The sequence below is a fragment of the Channa argus genome, chromosome 17, assembly GCF_033026475.1.
Source record: "Channa argus isolate prfri chromosome 17, Channa argus male v1.0, whole genome shotgun sequence".
Taxonomy (NCBI): domain Eukaryota; kingdom Metazoa; phylum Chordata; class Actinopteri; order Anabantiformes; family Channidae; genus Channa; species Channa argus.
The window spans coordinates 20,217,110-20,231,452 of NC_090213.1; the positions used below are offsets into that span (position 1 = coordinate 20,217,110).

Consider the following 14,343-nt stretch of genomic DNA (forward strand, 5'->3'; position numbering starts at 1 on the left):
GTGGTTAGGAGAAGGTGTGTTTGGGGAAACAGAGGATGTGCTAGGATGGAAGGGTGTGCTTCAGTAACTGGGGAAGGCTGTCAATACATACATGGGATGGAGATTCAAAGATGTTTATTAAAAAACAATATTTTTCCACTGTTTTTGGACTGAGCTGGTTTCTTTTTTTGGTGGCAACTTCTCCAGCTTTCGAAAACATGTTAAAACAGCACTGTATCGACTGGTTTAAACCTGTCACATTATTAACTCAGGGGACGTCATCGGTCACCTGTCGTTTGCAGTGTTATCAGATGGCCATCACTAACTTGTATCTGTCAGCTCAGTATTTGGACACAAAGTTGGACAAAAATTTCTAAACTATTATCTTGTGTACTTGACTCCTCTCAACCTGCTGAAAGTTTATACTCATCTGTAATCTGAAAACATCTGTGACACAATTTCACCTACCTGCTGTCTCGTGTCACAATGTGTCTGCCTGTGTCTGCTGCTCCTCCATTTTACCTGGCTCCCACCTCCTCCTACAGTCACTCTCCAGAGGTCATCCTTTTCCAGCACCATTCTTCATACCTCACCAAGAAGTATGCGCACTTTTTTGATATTATTTCCCTGAATTGGCTCTACACTTACCTATTTTTCTGTTGACACTACTCATCTGGAATGGCATTCATTCACTTATTTTTCCCCCATCAGCCACCCTCTCCTCAATAACTTATTTTTCAATTAAGCATTCTTATTTCCATCATTGTGTTCAGTTTCTTTAGGTTCTGATTCTAGCCCTCATTCCTAAAAGTGTCCACAGCATTTCCTAATTGATGTAAAAGGAATGGATTGTGTTTGATAGAGGTAGGTTCACTAGATTAATGTAAATTTTAATCACACCCTGGTAACTTCTGGGAATATGATCCATTGGTTCTGTTTACCTGTCCCTGTTACAGTGGTTAAAATTGGTCACCTGCATATAATATAAAAAGCATTTTGTTTGTCTAAAAAGCTGTTTAAATTGCTCAAAATTGATGGAGTTTGCACGAGATGAAGATAAAACAGGGATCCTACCTGGCAATGGTATTTGGAAAACCTAATACCGGTAAACAGTTCTCCACCGGCTTGGTGGAAGATCTGCTGCAGTCCTCTACTGACCTAGTTTGCCATGGCAACACTCAAGACTCCAAAATACCAAGGGAGGAAAAATAAGACCAGATCATGCCTGCAATGTCAGCTTCAGATTTTCTATACTGTCAATAATCAAATAAAGCCAAATATAGAAAACCTGCTACCTAAATTTCTACTGAAAGTATAAAACATTGTTCTAATGTGACTTTACTTGACATCTGTAAAATTTGTGAAAGTTTTCTATTGTGATTTGGTAGCTTTTGTTGAATCTTTTATTTACTGGACAGGGTATATGACTGTTGCAAATTGGGGTCCCCTGCCCAGACTGTAGATAGTTAACGTTAACTGTTAAGATTTGACAAGTAGGGGTAAACTCTGTAACCACAAATCTAGGCTGACCAAGGAATATTGGTTAAGACATGATAGATATTTTAACATTGTTGTAGTATCGATACTGAACTGAAATATTTAGTGAAAATATGTAGTTGGACATTGTATTAATATGTTGTCATATTACAGATGTCAATAAACAATGCATAAGAAGTTGTAGAAGAAAGCTGTCTTTAATAGTTTTTTAAATACTGTATATGAGTGAGGCTGCTGAACGTGCAGGTTTGGTAGCTCATTTCACCATTGTGGGATCACTTAGAAAAAGAGTTTTCTTGGGAAAATTTGCTGTTAGGTGAAGTGACCACAGATTTTTTTTTTTTTTTTTTTGGGCAGACCACAGTGGGCGGGAGGGATTGTAGACCTGAATGAGGGAGTTCATTTAGGCAGGTGCAGTTGAATTGAGGGGGTTGATTGTGCAGCTGGTAGCCCCGTCAACAGGAAATGCAGTCTTTCATATGATGTACATGGTGAATCTGGTTACCATAGAGACAGTAGATGCTGTCAGTAAAGCTCAGTTGGTAGTCATTGATGACCCCCTGATTTCTGGCAGACTTAGTGGGGACAATCACTGATGACGATGTGTAGTCTTATAGACCTGGCTGGAAAGACTACAACTCATGTCTTGGAGAGTTTTAGCTGAAGATGTTTTTTTTTTTCTCTCATTCAAGGAGACATGTCACAGATAGGCAGAAAGTGGAATTAACCGGTGGAAAGAAAAAGAAAAGCTATTTGTCATCATGTCATCAGCACATGATAGGAAAAGCCAAGTGAGGTGGTGATAACAACTAACAACGATGTAGTATAGCTAGAAAAAGAGAAGTGGACCAAGAACAGAGCCCAGTGGAACACAGGTGAAGAGGCTGTGAGAGTTAGAAACTTGTCTGTGGCAAGTTAAATGTTTGTCCAAATGTGTGGGAGTGACCCTTCCAAACATATAATTAGATTTGAAGAGAAGTGATTGATAAGCCAATTGAAAGTTTAAGCACCATTCACAGAGAGTGAAAAACACAGGGAACAAAATGTGGAAATTAAAGAAATTATCTGACTCTCTTACAGGCCCTGTTTAATATATGCCAGACAAATAGAGAGAAAGCATGGTTTAAGATGTTCTACTTTGGCACAATGTGTCTCCAAGCTAGGATGGACCAACATCCAACCTGCTAACTGGTTTATGACTGAACCAGTGGAATCGCAAGCATTAAACACCTGTATGATGCTGTGCGGGTTGCCTTCCTCCTTAAGAGTCTGCTGGCCTGTGATTCACAAAACCAAGCAGAAAGAAGGTGAGTCAGGTAATAACTATCATACCCATATGGAAAGGGCTTTTGCAGCTTACTCAGGCATCACTCCAGATAATGCTGCCAACAGCCATCTGCTAAAGACTGCCCTGGTGAATGGTCTTCATTCTAGTTTGAGAAGCCAAGTCATGGATTAATGCGAAGACTGGAAACAAGACTTTGGTGACTGTATGAACACACATTTTACATGGTAAAAGGAACAAGGTTGACTTTGACAGCAATTAGGTAAAGAAGCTTCAAACTGCTCGGTTAATGTTCTATCAGCAGGTTATTGCTAAAGGCTCTATCAAGAGCCAGCCACAACAAATTGGGCAGTCGGGGCTTCAGGTTGGTGATCAAGTCAAACAGTGGTGTTAACTGTGAGAGAAATCTCAAAATGATTTTCCATTTTGTGGATTAGATTCACCATAACTATTCACTTGTAAGTTGCCTTTTGCCTCTTAACGTTCCTTACAGTTTTTGTCACGACATTAACCTGTTGTTCCTCTGTTCTTTTCTCTCTTCATTTTCCACTCACCCCAACCAGTAAAAGCAGATGGCCGTCCACCCTGAGCCTGGTTCTGCTGGAGGTTTCTTCCGTTAAAGGGAGTTTTTCCTCTCCACTGTTGCCTATGGCTTGCTCCAGGGGGAATTGTTGGGTTCTCTGTATACATCTTTATAATCTTGACTTTATTCTGTAAAGTGCCCTGAGATAACTTTGCTATGAATTGGCGCTATATAAATAAAGTTGAATTGAATTGAATTGGTTACTCTGGACATAGGTCTTGTTGGTTCTCTGTTATTGAATTAGCAAATGCACACTGTAGCATTTCTGTCCATCATGATTCACAGTTCTGGTTTGTTTTCACTTTCAATGATAAATGCTATCCATGGACACAAATGCTAGAGGGCTTTTCTTGATGTCTTTTTTTTTGCAGTGGCAGTGTCTGTAAATCTCTCACACTAGGATCCATCATGTTGTAGTACATTAGTTCAATTTGTGGATACTTTTTTAGTCTGTTTACAAACTCAGATGGAATCACAATCTGACACATTATCTTTATTTTGTTTACTGGCAGAAACACCACAGGATTGTGAGAGACAAGTTAAAACCTGTCTACTTGTGACCTCCCAAAGTTTTTTCCCGTGCTCCCTGTAATAACACAAGTGGGGGCCTGTGTTATCTCGTCTGGCCTCAGAACCCTCAGAATTAACTTTATCGCCTGTTTGTTTGTTTTACATCGCCTGTTTCGCATCAGATTGCCTGCTCTGATTTTAGCCCAGCCTTGTAGTAAGTGACTTTTGTTTGGATTGTTGGATTATTAATTCATTAAGAAAATGATTTTTGCACAAGCATTAGCCCTTGCATGTAACATGATGGGTGATGGGTTATAATGCTAATTAGCGCGTTAATATGCTAGCAGCATTAGCATATCTTTGGTGTATTTAGTGGTGTTAGCTACTGTCTAAAGCTAATATTAGCTCGATGTCATGCCAGTCTGTAAAAGTTTAGTTTACAGAAGTGACTGAGGAGAGGACATTTGCATTTATTAGACAGAGAGGAGCAGGTAACAGCCTGGACCATATGAGCAGTAAAAACCTCTTGCCTGCTACAGCTACAGTCCAACCTGCAGACACCACCTAGAGATCCAAGTTGTCCACAGCCTCCCCCTCCTTTCTTCCACTGTTCTGTTTGTGCTGTGCTCTATGGACCGGTGAATACTGTACAAACAGCAGATGAAGCAGCCAACTGAACTGAACTGCAACTGAAATTTAAAAATAAATTTCAACATACAGGCCTGTCAGGGAGCAGGTTATGACTTAGGCCTTGAAAATTTTTTTCAACATACAACAAATATTCATTGTAGTGTATGAGCTTTTGGCAAATCAATCCAGCAATCTCACCTTTTTATTTTACAGACCTGTCTTATGTGTTTGCATGTTCTCCCTCTGTCTGTGATGGTCTCCAGGTGTGTAAAAGTGCTAAAATATGGAGGCCAGATGGATTTTGACACTACATATATTTCTGATTGACTATGTATGCTTATCTCTGTCTCTACTCTCTGATAGACTTGTGACCTGTAAAGGTTGTACATTGTCTCTTGTCAACTGTTAGCTGGGATAGCTAAGTGCCTTTTAATTTTTAATGTGGAAAAAAGGAACTGATGAATCAACGCAACATTAAAATAAAAGCGACATACAGTACAGACAACGGTCTGATGCATTACATTAATTTTGACGTTTGCTAAGGTTTAAAATCCTACTTGCGTATATTATGAATTCTAAGAGCCAAATTTAAGTCATACAAATTTGAAAACCAAATTGCAATAACTATCAGAAATGTGGAATGTTCCAGCCCTAAATGCAGAAGGAAGAGGGCCAGGCTGAAAGCAATTATAGGGTGTGGGCAGAGTGCAGGATCCCTGAAATAACAATCTCAAGGATATAAACACTTCGTGCTATACTTCTGGAGAATCTGTAATGCCTGTAGTTAATGCAAAGATTCAGCTCTCATTTATGTTTGAACACTTTCTCCCAATATTTATTTATTTATATATTTATTTATTTAAATACTTCGCTAATCCGGGAAAGGCTGACATTCCTCGCAATCTAAGAAGGAGACACCTGGGGAACCGAGGCCAGTGCTTTGTGTATATTTAAATAATATGGGGTGTAACTCTAGCCACATTACTGTTAAAGAGCAGATCTCTAAAGACATTAAGCTGTCAGTATGGTCTCATGCTAACTGCTATCTGCTGAGGGAATTCTCACACGTTATACGATAGCTACGTATATTCCTCCCTCAGCTGACAATAAATCAGTTTGAGAAGTTTTGCAGTCCATTGATAACAAACTGCAGACACAGAGTCCGGATGCCTTCCTCATAATCTCTGGAGAGTTTAATCATTTCCCTTCATCTTCCACTCTGCCCATATTCACCCTGTATGGGTCATGCCACACCAGAGACAATAAAAAAATTGATTTACTTTATACTTACTGCAAGGAGGCATATACCTCAGCAATAAAACTGTGAAGAGATGGACGAGAGCGGTAAAACAGCAGCTGCAAGTCTGCTGTGAAGGTGAAAACCTGGATGAACTGACTGATAATGTGACATAATTTGTCAGTTTTTGTGAGGATGTGTGTGCCAACCAAGACCTTTTGCACATACAGCAACAATGAGCCATGGTTCACAGGTAAACTCTAACAGCTTCGCAGGACAAAAGAGGAATTTTATAGAAGCGGGGATAGACAACTGTACAGGAAGGTCCAAAATTCATTGATAAAAGAAATCAAGGCAACAACAAACTGTGCTTTAGTTGAAAAATAGCTTTTCTGTCACCTTTTCTGTGAGGAATATGGTGTTCAGTCCCCTCTTACCATTGTATCCATTCCTCTAGGGCCCACCTACACTCCCCTGTTTTCATGGACTCCTTTGAACTACTAGTGTTGGACTAGCTGAAAGCCCTCATGGTAGTTTGCCTAAAGAGCAAAAAGGTCTGCAGCAGAGTAATCTGATTTCCCTTCCACCTTGCCTTCCACATGGCCATAGAGCTTTTCCGTAACAAAAATACTGAAATTGTGTCAAATACTGAAATGCATCAGTAAATCACTTGTGGCTGGGATCAACCCCTTTCCTCTTCCCAGGGTGTGAGGTTCTTCTTTGTGGGCAAGAGAGATGGGGCACCAGCCATGGATTACTGGGGATTGAATCAGATCACTGAGCGCAACAGTTATCTACTTCCCCTCATCTCATCTGTTATCAAGCTTCTGCAGGGCTCTACTGTGTTTTCCAAACTAGATCTTATAAATGCATACCACCTGGTCAGGAGGGGGGACCAGTAGAAGACAGCATTTAACACAGCTGGTCATATTTGGTATTCACACATACCCTTTGGCTTGACCAGTGCTCTGGTAGTTTTCCAAAACCTCGCCTGTAAAAGTTAGCACAAAATTTGGTTTCCTGTGCGACCCACTGCAAAATAATTTGTTAAATTACTGGTCACTCACATTTTTTGTATACATGGACGTCGCCTTCGATTGGGGCCCCCAGCTTGCATCCAGATTTTGGAGAGAGTTTTTAAGACTGCTTGGTTTAACTGTCAATCACCCACAGTCAAACTGTCAGACCGAGAGGCTGAATCAGGATCTGGAGGTCGGTCTCTGAATCCTTTTGCTCTCAGGGAACCATTCTCCAGGTACCAGAATGTTATCTGGATCGAATATGCCCAAAACTCTTTGCCGTCGTCTGCCACAGAGCTCTCTTTCTTTTAAAGTAGTTTATAGGTATCAACCACCACTATTCCAGTTTGGTGAAAGGGAGTCTTCTGGGTGGATCAGCAAGTATGGTTCTCCACAGGAGACATTCCCCTCATGGTTGAGAGTGGAAAGCTGGCTACCCGTTTTATGGTAAATGATTGGCATTTCCCCATCACCAAGATCATCAACCCCGTAGACGTAAGGTTACAACTCCTCAGATCACTCAGAATTCACCCTACTTGTTCCATATCAAACATGTTGTTTCTGGTGACCTAGTGTGCGATCACATGGATCGTAACTCATTACAGTTTTGACATAAGAGAAATGAAATTAATTATATTAGAGAATCTGTCCACGACTGTAATCACGACCGTGTTACGCTGGGACTGGGGAAGAAAAGTCCAATGACACCGTTTTAAAACCCTTGATCTAAACTGGCCTGGAACAAACAAAAGACCATCAGGACAGGTAAGAAGAAACGGAATGTTATCTTGAGCTTGGATCTTTTGGTCATTTTCTTATGTTGTGATGTTGTACACCAACATCAGAGACATCCACCTCCACTAACAAATGTCTGAAGAGATCCAGGAGGGTGAGGATAGAGAACGCATTTTTGAGTAGGGGGTCACTGGGGTCAATTTACTGGCGATAAATACTGGCAATTTAATTTCCATACTCCCTGGGGAGATGGATGAGAAACCCCAGAAAGGAGACATACAGTGATTTTTTTTGCTTTGACAAAAAAGTGGTTATGTTATAACCTACTACGAACCTTTCTCACATGCGTAATGTGCTTAGTGTCAGAGGGGGAAAAGATCAGAATCTCCTAAGTAGACGAAAACAAACTTGTTAAACATGTCTCCCAAAACAACATTGACCAAGTTCTGGAAAACATTCAAGGATTAAAGACATGACACAGTATTGAAAGTGACCAACCAGGGTATTAAACACTGTTTCCCACTCGTCCCCTTCCCAAATGCGGACAAGGTGATGAGCATTCCTCAGGTCTAACATAGAAAACACCATAGTGCCCTGCAGGAGCTCAAACGGAGGAAATGAGTGGAAGGGAATAATAATTATGGACAGTAATCTTATTGAGTCCGTAGTAGTCAATGCAGAGTCGAGGACCCTTATCCTTTTGCCAACAGATGATGAGGGGCAAATAAGACAGGCTGCCAGTTACTCATTGATATATATTTTTTTCATAGCTGCTTGCTCAGGACTAGAGAGTGAATAAAGCCAGCCACATGGTGGCATAGTAAGGTTAGGTGGAAGAGAATCAGGGAATTCAGAGAATCAGGAAGTTCTGGGGAAGCTGATTATTCCTTTTTAGATTCAGATAGACACTGAGAAAACCTCTCCACCAGTGCCAGCTCATTCCAGGTGTAATCTGCAATCTAAGGTCCTTAGGTCAGGGGATGCAACTACAGGATGAAGAGGAGGAGGAGGAAGAGGAGGGGCTGACAACACAATATTAAGCAACTGGGATATGGACTGAATCACAACTTGGATCTTGGCCAGATTGGTGTCATGCTGTGAAAGGGCACCCTCTACCCTGCTCTAACACTCCCTCGCATCTGCATGATCCACGGTGGACAGGAAACATGCTGTCAGAATTATTGGACCCAAAAAGGCGGCAAGTGAGTGGAAGGCCAGTTTATTAAATTAATAAGGGAAGTGGCTTCACACTGCAGAGGAAACTAGGTGCAATAGGTGATGTGATGTGGATCTAGAGAAGAAAGGAGAGGTAAGTGATGACGTGGATACAGGGAATAAACAAAGGAGGAGAATACGTACTGAGAGAGTGGCGAGGGTACTTTCAGAGTGTTAATGCCTATCTGTGGTCTCACTTTCTCTCCCAGCTTTGCCTAATTAGCGACAACTCTCCTTACCTGTGCGGTTCTCTTTATATCCTCTTCTTACCTGCTTTTCTCTACCAGATTGCATTTCTGTTCTCCTGTGTATCATTGTCTGTTTTTTTTCTGCCTGTGTTCTTGTCTCCTCCCCGAGTTACTTTTTCCGAGTTTTTTACCTGCTTGTTTTTGGACGACCATACCTATTTTTGAAGCTTCTGTTTATTTTTCCCTGGAATCTGTGACACTCCCACGGGAAAGTCTGCTCAACACTTCAGCCTCAGCAGTAAGTGACTTTTGTTTTGGAGTTATTATCTCTGACTGGTCTCTCGTTTATTTAAATATCGCTGCGCTATTTGGATTTTGCACAAGTGTCTATTTTGTGGCACATGGAGGTTTTCACTGAGGGACTCCCTCAATTGTTACTTTCAGTTCTTTAGCTACTTTGTATCTTGTTGAACTTGTTAAAACTTGTTGAACTTGTTGAAGTCAGTTGTTATGTGCTTTACTTTACTTTACTGTACTTTATTTAGACATATACAAACCACTTATAAAAAGCATTTTGTCTTAGTTAAATTATCAGTATAACCTTGGAGAATTTTGGAATAAAAAAAGAGGCATTATCGCTCTGTAATCTCGCCCTCATTTATCCCTTTACTTAGCTGTTTGTCCCATCTGCAGCCTTTTGCTATGAACTTGCACTGGAAAAACTTCCAAACTATTGAAATGCATCTCTTTTTAGTTATTGTTATTGAAGGATGTCATGCTACACTGGTTCTCAGACAGCAGGCTTTTGTCATTGTTGTGTGCACTAGGGAATGTAAATGCATCATAAATTATGACACTGCCATTTCAGAGAGATTGCTAAATAAAACTTTTTATCACTTATAAATTTATATCAGTGTTTCTGTCCAAACTTCTATCATAGTTTTAAACTATTTCCACAACTGGGTACTGTACACCTCATTTTATAAAATATCTTTGTAACAGTGTCCTAGCCCTCATAAAGTAGCTGCAAGTAGTGAGTTGTTATAGACAGCAGACCTTGTGCATGCTTCGCTGATGCTCGCTTACTGCAGACTGTTGTAAGAAGTGCTGGCAACTCTGGGCAGTTTAAGGAACTTTAAAAAAAAAAATAAAAAATCTTGGCCAGTACAATATGTCACCGAGTGGAATGGCATGTCTAAAATCCAAATCTCTCATTTTCTTTAAGCAAGTTAGGACTAGGTTGGAGACCAGGCATTTCTGACATTAAAGGTAATGTGGCAGTGGCTGGCAGAGTGTGTAGTATGTGGAGCTTCAATGGCATCAGATCAATAAGAAGCTCAAGTTTCAGTGGACCCAACTCCCCAACAGGGACCATATCCAGAGCTGAGGAGAGGCTTGGGTATTTACCAGTGTCTGCTCTTACCTTGATAATAACCTCTAGTTCATCTGGAGAAACACATGAGTGTTTCTGCAGGAAGGCTGCCTTCTCTGCAGTGATGGTGATCTTCTGATTATTTTCAAAGGGCTGCTCCAGTGCCTGGAACACCAAGCCCCCTGCCACTAGGTAGGCAACCACCACCACGAAGACTGCCATCACTGTCTTTAACTTCATCATGGTGAAGGGGGCTGAGCCATCGGCCACTGCCTCCATGCTGGCCACCATGCTGGGGCGGGAGGAAACAGAGAGCCGCGGCAAAGCACAGCCCATCGGGTTCTGCATGGTGGCCACACTGGCATGAACCAGGCTCGACTGAAGCATGCCTGACTGAACCTTCTTTGGGGGCACCAGGTTTGTCTGGACTGCCACTGAAACAAAAAGAATGAAACTGTGTGTTGCAATATCTGCATGATAAAGAGATATTTCCTACTGATTAATAACAGTATCAACTGTATTAACAGTAAGAATTACCTTGCATGTTAACACTGGCAACATTAATTAGTTTAATTTCAAAATGTCTGCTACTGCCTTTAACTAGAAAATAATATTAAGAGGAAATAAATCTTAACCATAAATAAACCATAACGTGATCAACAGAGTTAAAATTAATTAAATTAGTCAATTTTAGAATAAAGAAATTATCATAATATACATTCCATTCCACCTCTAGTATCCATTTCCCCAAACAACTTGCATTAGCCTGTTTTAGTGAAAGGAGGGATGTCTGTGTCTTTCGTCACCGTGATGTTTTTTAAATCTTAGCTAAACACCAGAGGGCTGGCTGCCCAACCAATGAGTCTGCTCATAAATTTTCCATGGCTGGAAAGAAAAAGATGAGGGGTGAAAAAACCCTGAACACAACTATATGACCTTCAAATAAAAGCAAAAATTTCCTGAACAGTTATAAAGCACAAACACCAGATTAGGTTTTGGTGCTGATTTATTTCCCTGCTGTAAGTTTTGTTATTTTAGTGTCTAACCTTACATTTGGAGAAGGGACAACCGTTTAACACTGGCACATCGTTTTAATAGGCACATATCTACTTAGCCTGTAAAAACAGTTGTATCATGTGTGCATTTACAGATATTGTGTACAGCGTATTACACCGAAACAAAAAGCAACCAATTTATTTTAGGTTAAAGCTGCACATTGGACCGATGGCTTATGTAGGATCAAATAAAGTTACTAGTCACTAGTTCCAGCATCAGCGAAAGTTAGCAACAGCCCAGCAAGGTACACACACAACTTCTAACTTGTTACTTATTAAATATTAAGTTGTCAGCTAGAGAAAGATAATAATGAATAAATTATTTACAGGAGGATAATGATATGTGTTTTTTAAAATTCCCACATATGTATAATAGTGTGACCTAGAATCTGGCTTGAAAAATACCCAGAACTAGAAAAAAATGTGAAAAAATTTGAATTTTGCTCTCAATACTTTAAGTTCATATCATTTCATCTTTACTAACAGCTACATACCTTGATTAATTTTATTATAGTTAAATAAAACTGAAACAAAAAATGAGCTCAAAACCTTAGGTCAAGCTCTGCTTACTATATTTTCCAGAGCTTCAAAGAACACCTCACAATCTGCCTCAGTAAATTACATTTGCTGATGCAGTTCATGAATCTCCTCTTGCAGGAAACTGTAATTGGCAGAGAGGGGAAACAAGCTGTATAGGATCGCAAGAAAAGAATGAATGCAATAGGACAGGCAAGAAAAATGACCTTATGATATACCTTACTGTAAGTGTTTAGTGTTAATATAGAAAAAAAATAACACTCTGCTAAATATTACACCTTGTCTCAATATGCTGCTTATTATTCTATCACCACATTGCGGTTTGACTCCAGTGTGATTAATGATTAACGCAAATGGGGACAGCCCATCAATTTCAATTCATAAATTCACTAAATAATCGATTGTAATAGAAGGATGATGAAACGTGACCCTCTGCTACTCACACTGAATACAGGTATGACTGGTTTGATTTATGTAACGAAACAGCCACAATGTGTAACCTACACAAATCCACCTTCTTTTCGTATACAGTATGCAGTTGCGATAATAAACGGCATTTAAAAAGGTGTGGGGGTTAGAAAATGACAAAATGCAGTCCTATCGCAAGAGCATTATAAATATCTACATAAATAAGCAGTAAACATGCAGATGGTGAGGCCGTGGGAAGATGAGGCATACCTAAGGGATTCGAGGGAATCTCCAGTGGAAGACCCTGTGTGCATCCCTTTATTGCATCACAATTAAGTTTATGGTTTTAATTTTACTGAAAAGTCTCGTTGTGGGCCATATACAAATCTAGTGATTCCCTCCCTCTGTCTCATTTGTCCAGTATCAACACATGCCCTTGTGTTTCGAGACCCAATGGTAAATACGCGGCTACAAAAAAAATCCCCATAGTATCTTTTAGCACGCAGCATTTCTTGTAGGCTACATAATTTCCCTGCACAGTCAATTCCTGTTCAGCCTTCAGTTTTATTGGCAAGCCTGCTGGAGGTGCCTGGTAAAAACCAAATCAGTAGCCATACACCAGGTAAAAAGCTATACGAACAGTTTGAAAGCATGCAGCCTTTTCATATCATTTCCTAACACGAATTATTAGAATAATCGTCCTATCCAGTTTTACCACAATCTTTATAAAACCATAGACTATTTTTCCGCATGACATACTGACTAATAGGAAATACTTATTTACAGTCCAACCTGGTGGAGGGTTCATGTTTCCTGACTTTGTTGGATTTTCAGTCGGAAATTTCATCTTGAGGATCTCGCTATTGATGCCGCTGTTGAGGAAAGCAAATGTCTTCAATATTTCGTGGTCCTGTCGGTCGATTTCGTTGACGTTAACCAAGAACGGATGGAGAACGACAAGGGATAAAAGCACATCGCCCGCGGTGGGTGTTTTTTATTTAGTGGTTGACAGGACGGTATGATGCGACTCCTCTCCTTACGTACAACGGTCTTCATCGCTCTGTCCTGCATTGTGTAAGCCTTATAATGGATGCGCACAGTGGGAAGCGATAACCCATTAAATAAATCTCGCGTTTAGTTTTTAAGTCAGGGTGCAGAGGAACAGCGGATCTTCAATTGACGTTCGTAGGATCCTCTTCTCTCCGACTCAAAGCTGTTTCTTGTGAATGATTGGTTCTCCACGCCACGGTTTTTCTGCGCGTTAAGAGGCTGATCAGCTCGAGTGGAAAGAGGAGCGAGGAAACAATGGGAAAGAAGGGGGGATAGAAAAGGTGTAAAGTTAATGAAATGTAAACAGCGAGCAAAACCTCAGCTATTTAAGAGAAAATCAGAACATTAAGTATTCAAATAATTAATAATTTATATTTGTTACTGATGGCCATGTGAATGTCCTAGGTGTCTTAGTACCCAAACATGAACGCCTCTAAGTTGTGAGGCAGCACCACCCTGTGGACTAAGTCAAGGTCTTCAGTCAAAGAGGCCATATTATGGTTTTTGTAACTAAAGACCTGTGGTGCTGGTTGTCTGTACTAGACAATAACAAAGTTGTAAAACTTGAGCTGCAAAACGTGAAAGAAATTACACAAATATGAAATATTTTTTCTCTGATTACGAGTACAGGAAGGTACAAACCGGCATAATGCAAGCACCTGCTTTTACCCTAAAGATGCTGCATCATAAACTCCAAAGCCATAATTTTCTTATTTCACTTAATGGTTTATAATGTTTTTTTTTATTCTGTCAGAATGTTTAATTTTCTGCCATCTAGACGTATAAATGGATGAATCTAATAATAAATGAATAATAATAAACTAATAAGTAATTGGTTATTTGCTTTGTTATTTCAGTATTTCATATCATGGGGAAAATCCAGTAGGAAATACAATGACCTGTTGATATTGCTAATATATGATGGTCTGTGATATTAGTAGAACAATCTTTAAAATAGCACGATATATATGTATTTAACAACGAACATAAAACACCACTGGTCCAAAGAAAAGAAGAAGCCCCAGGCTCGAATACCATCCCAC

General features: G+C 40.0%; 1 protein-coding gene across 2 annotated transcripts in view; it reads right to left on the bottom strand.

Annotated features, from left to right (window-relative positions):
• The window catches only part of kcnk10a (potassium channel, subfamily K, member 10a), an 80,117-nt gene extending 66,372 nt beyond the window's left edge, over positions 1-13,745 (bottom strand). Inside the window, exons 1-2 of one of the 2 annotated variants that reach the window (XM_067482121.1) lie at positions 13,035-13,745; positions 10,302-10,684 (exon numbers count right to left, since the gene is read on the bottom strand). In XM_067482121.1, coding sequence (XP_067338222.1) covers positions 10,302-10,637 — 336 coding nt within the window. In that variant the 5' untranslated portion in view covers positions 10,638-10,684; positions 13,035-13,745. The remainder of the gene's footprint in view (positions 1-10,301; positions 10,685-13,034) is intronic. The other variant, XM_067482120.1, reaches the window with a different exon arrangement.
• Positions 13,746-14,343: the final 598 nt, after the last annotated feature.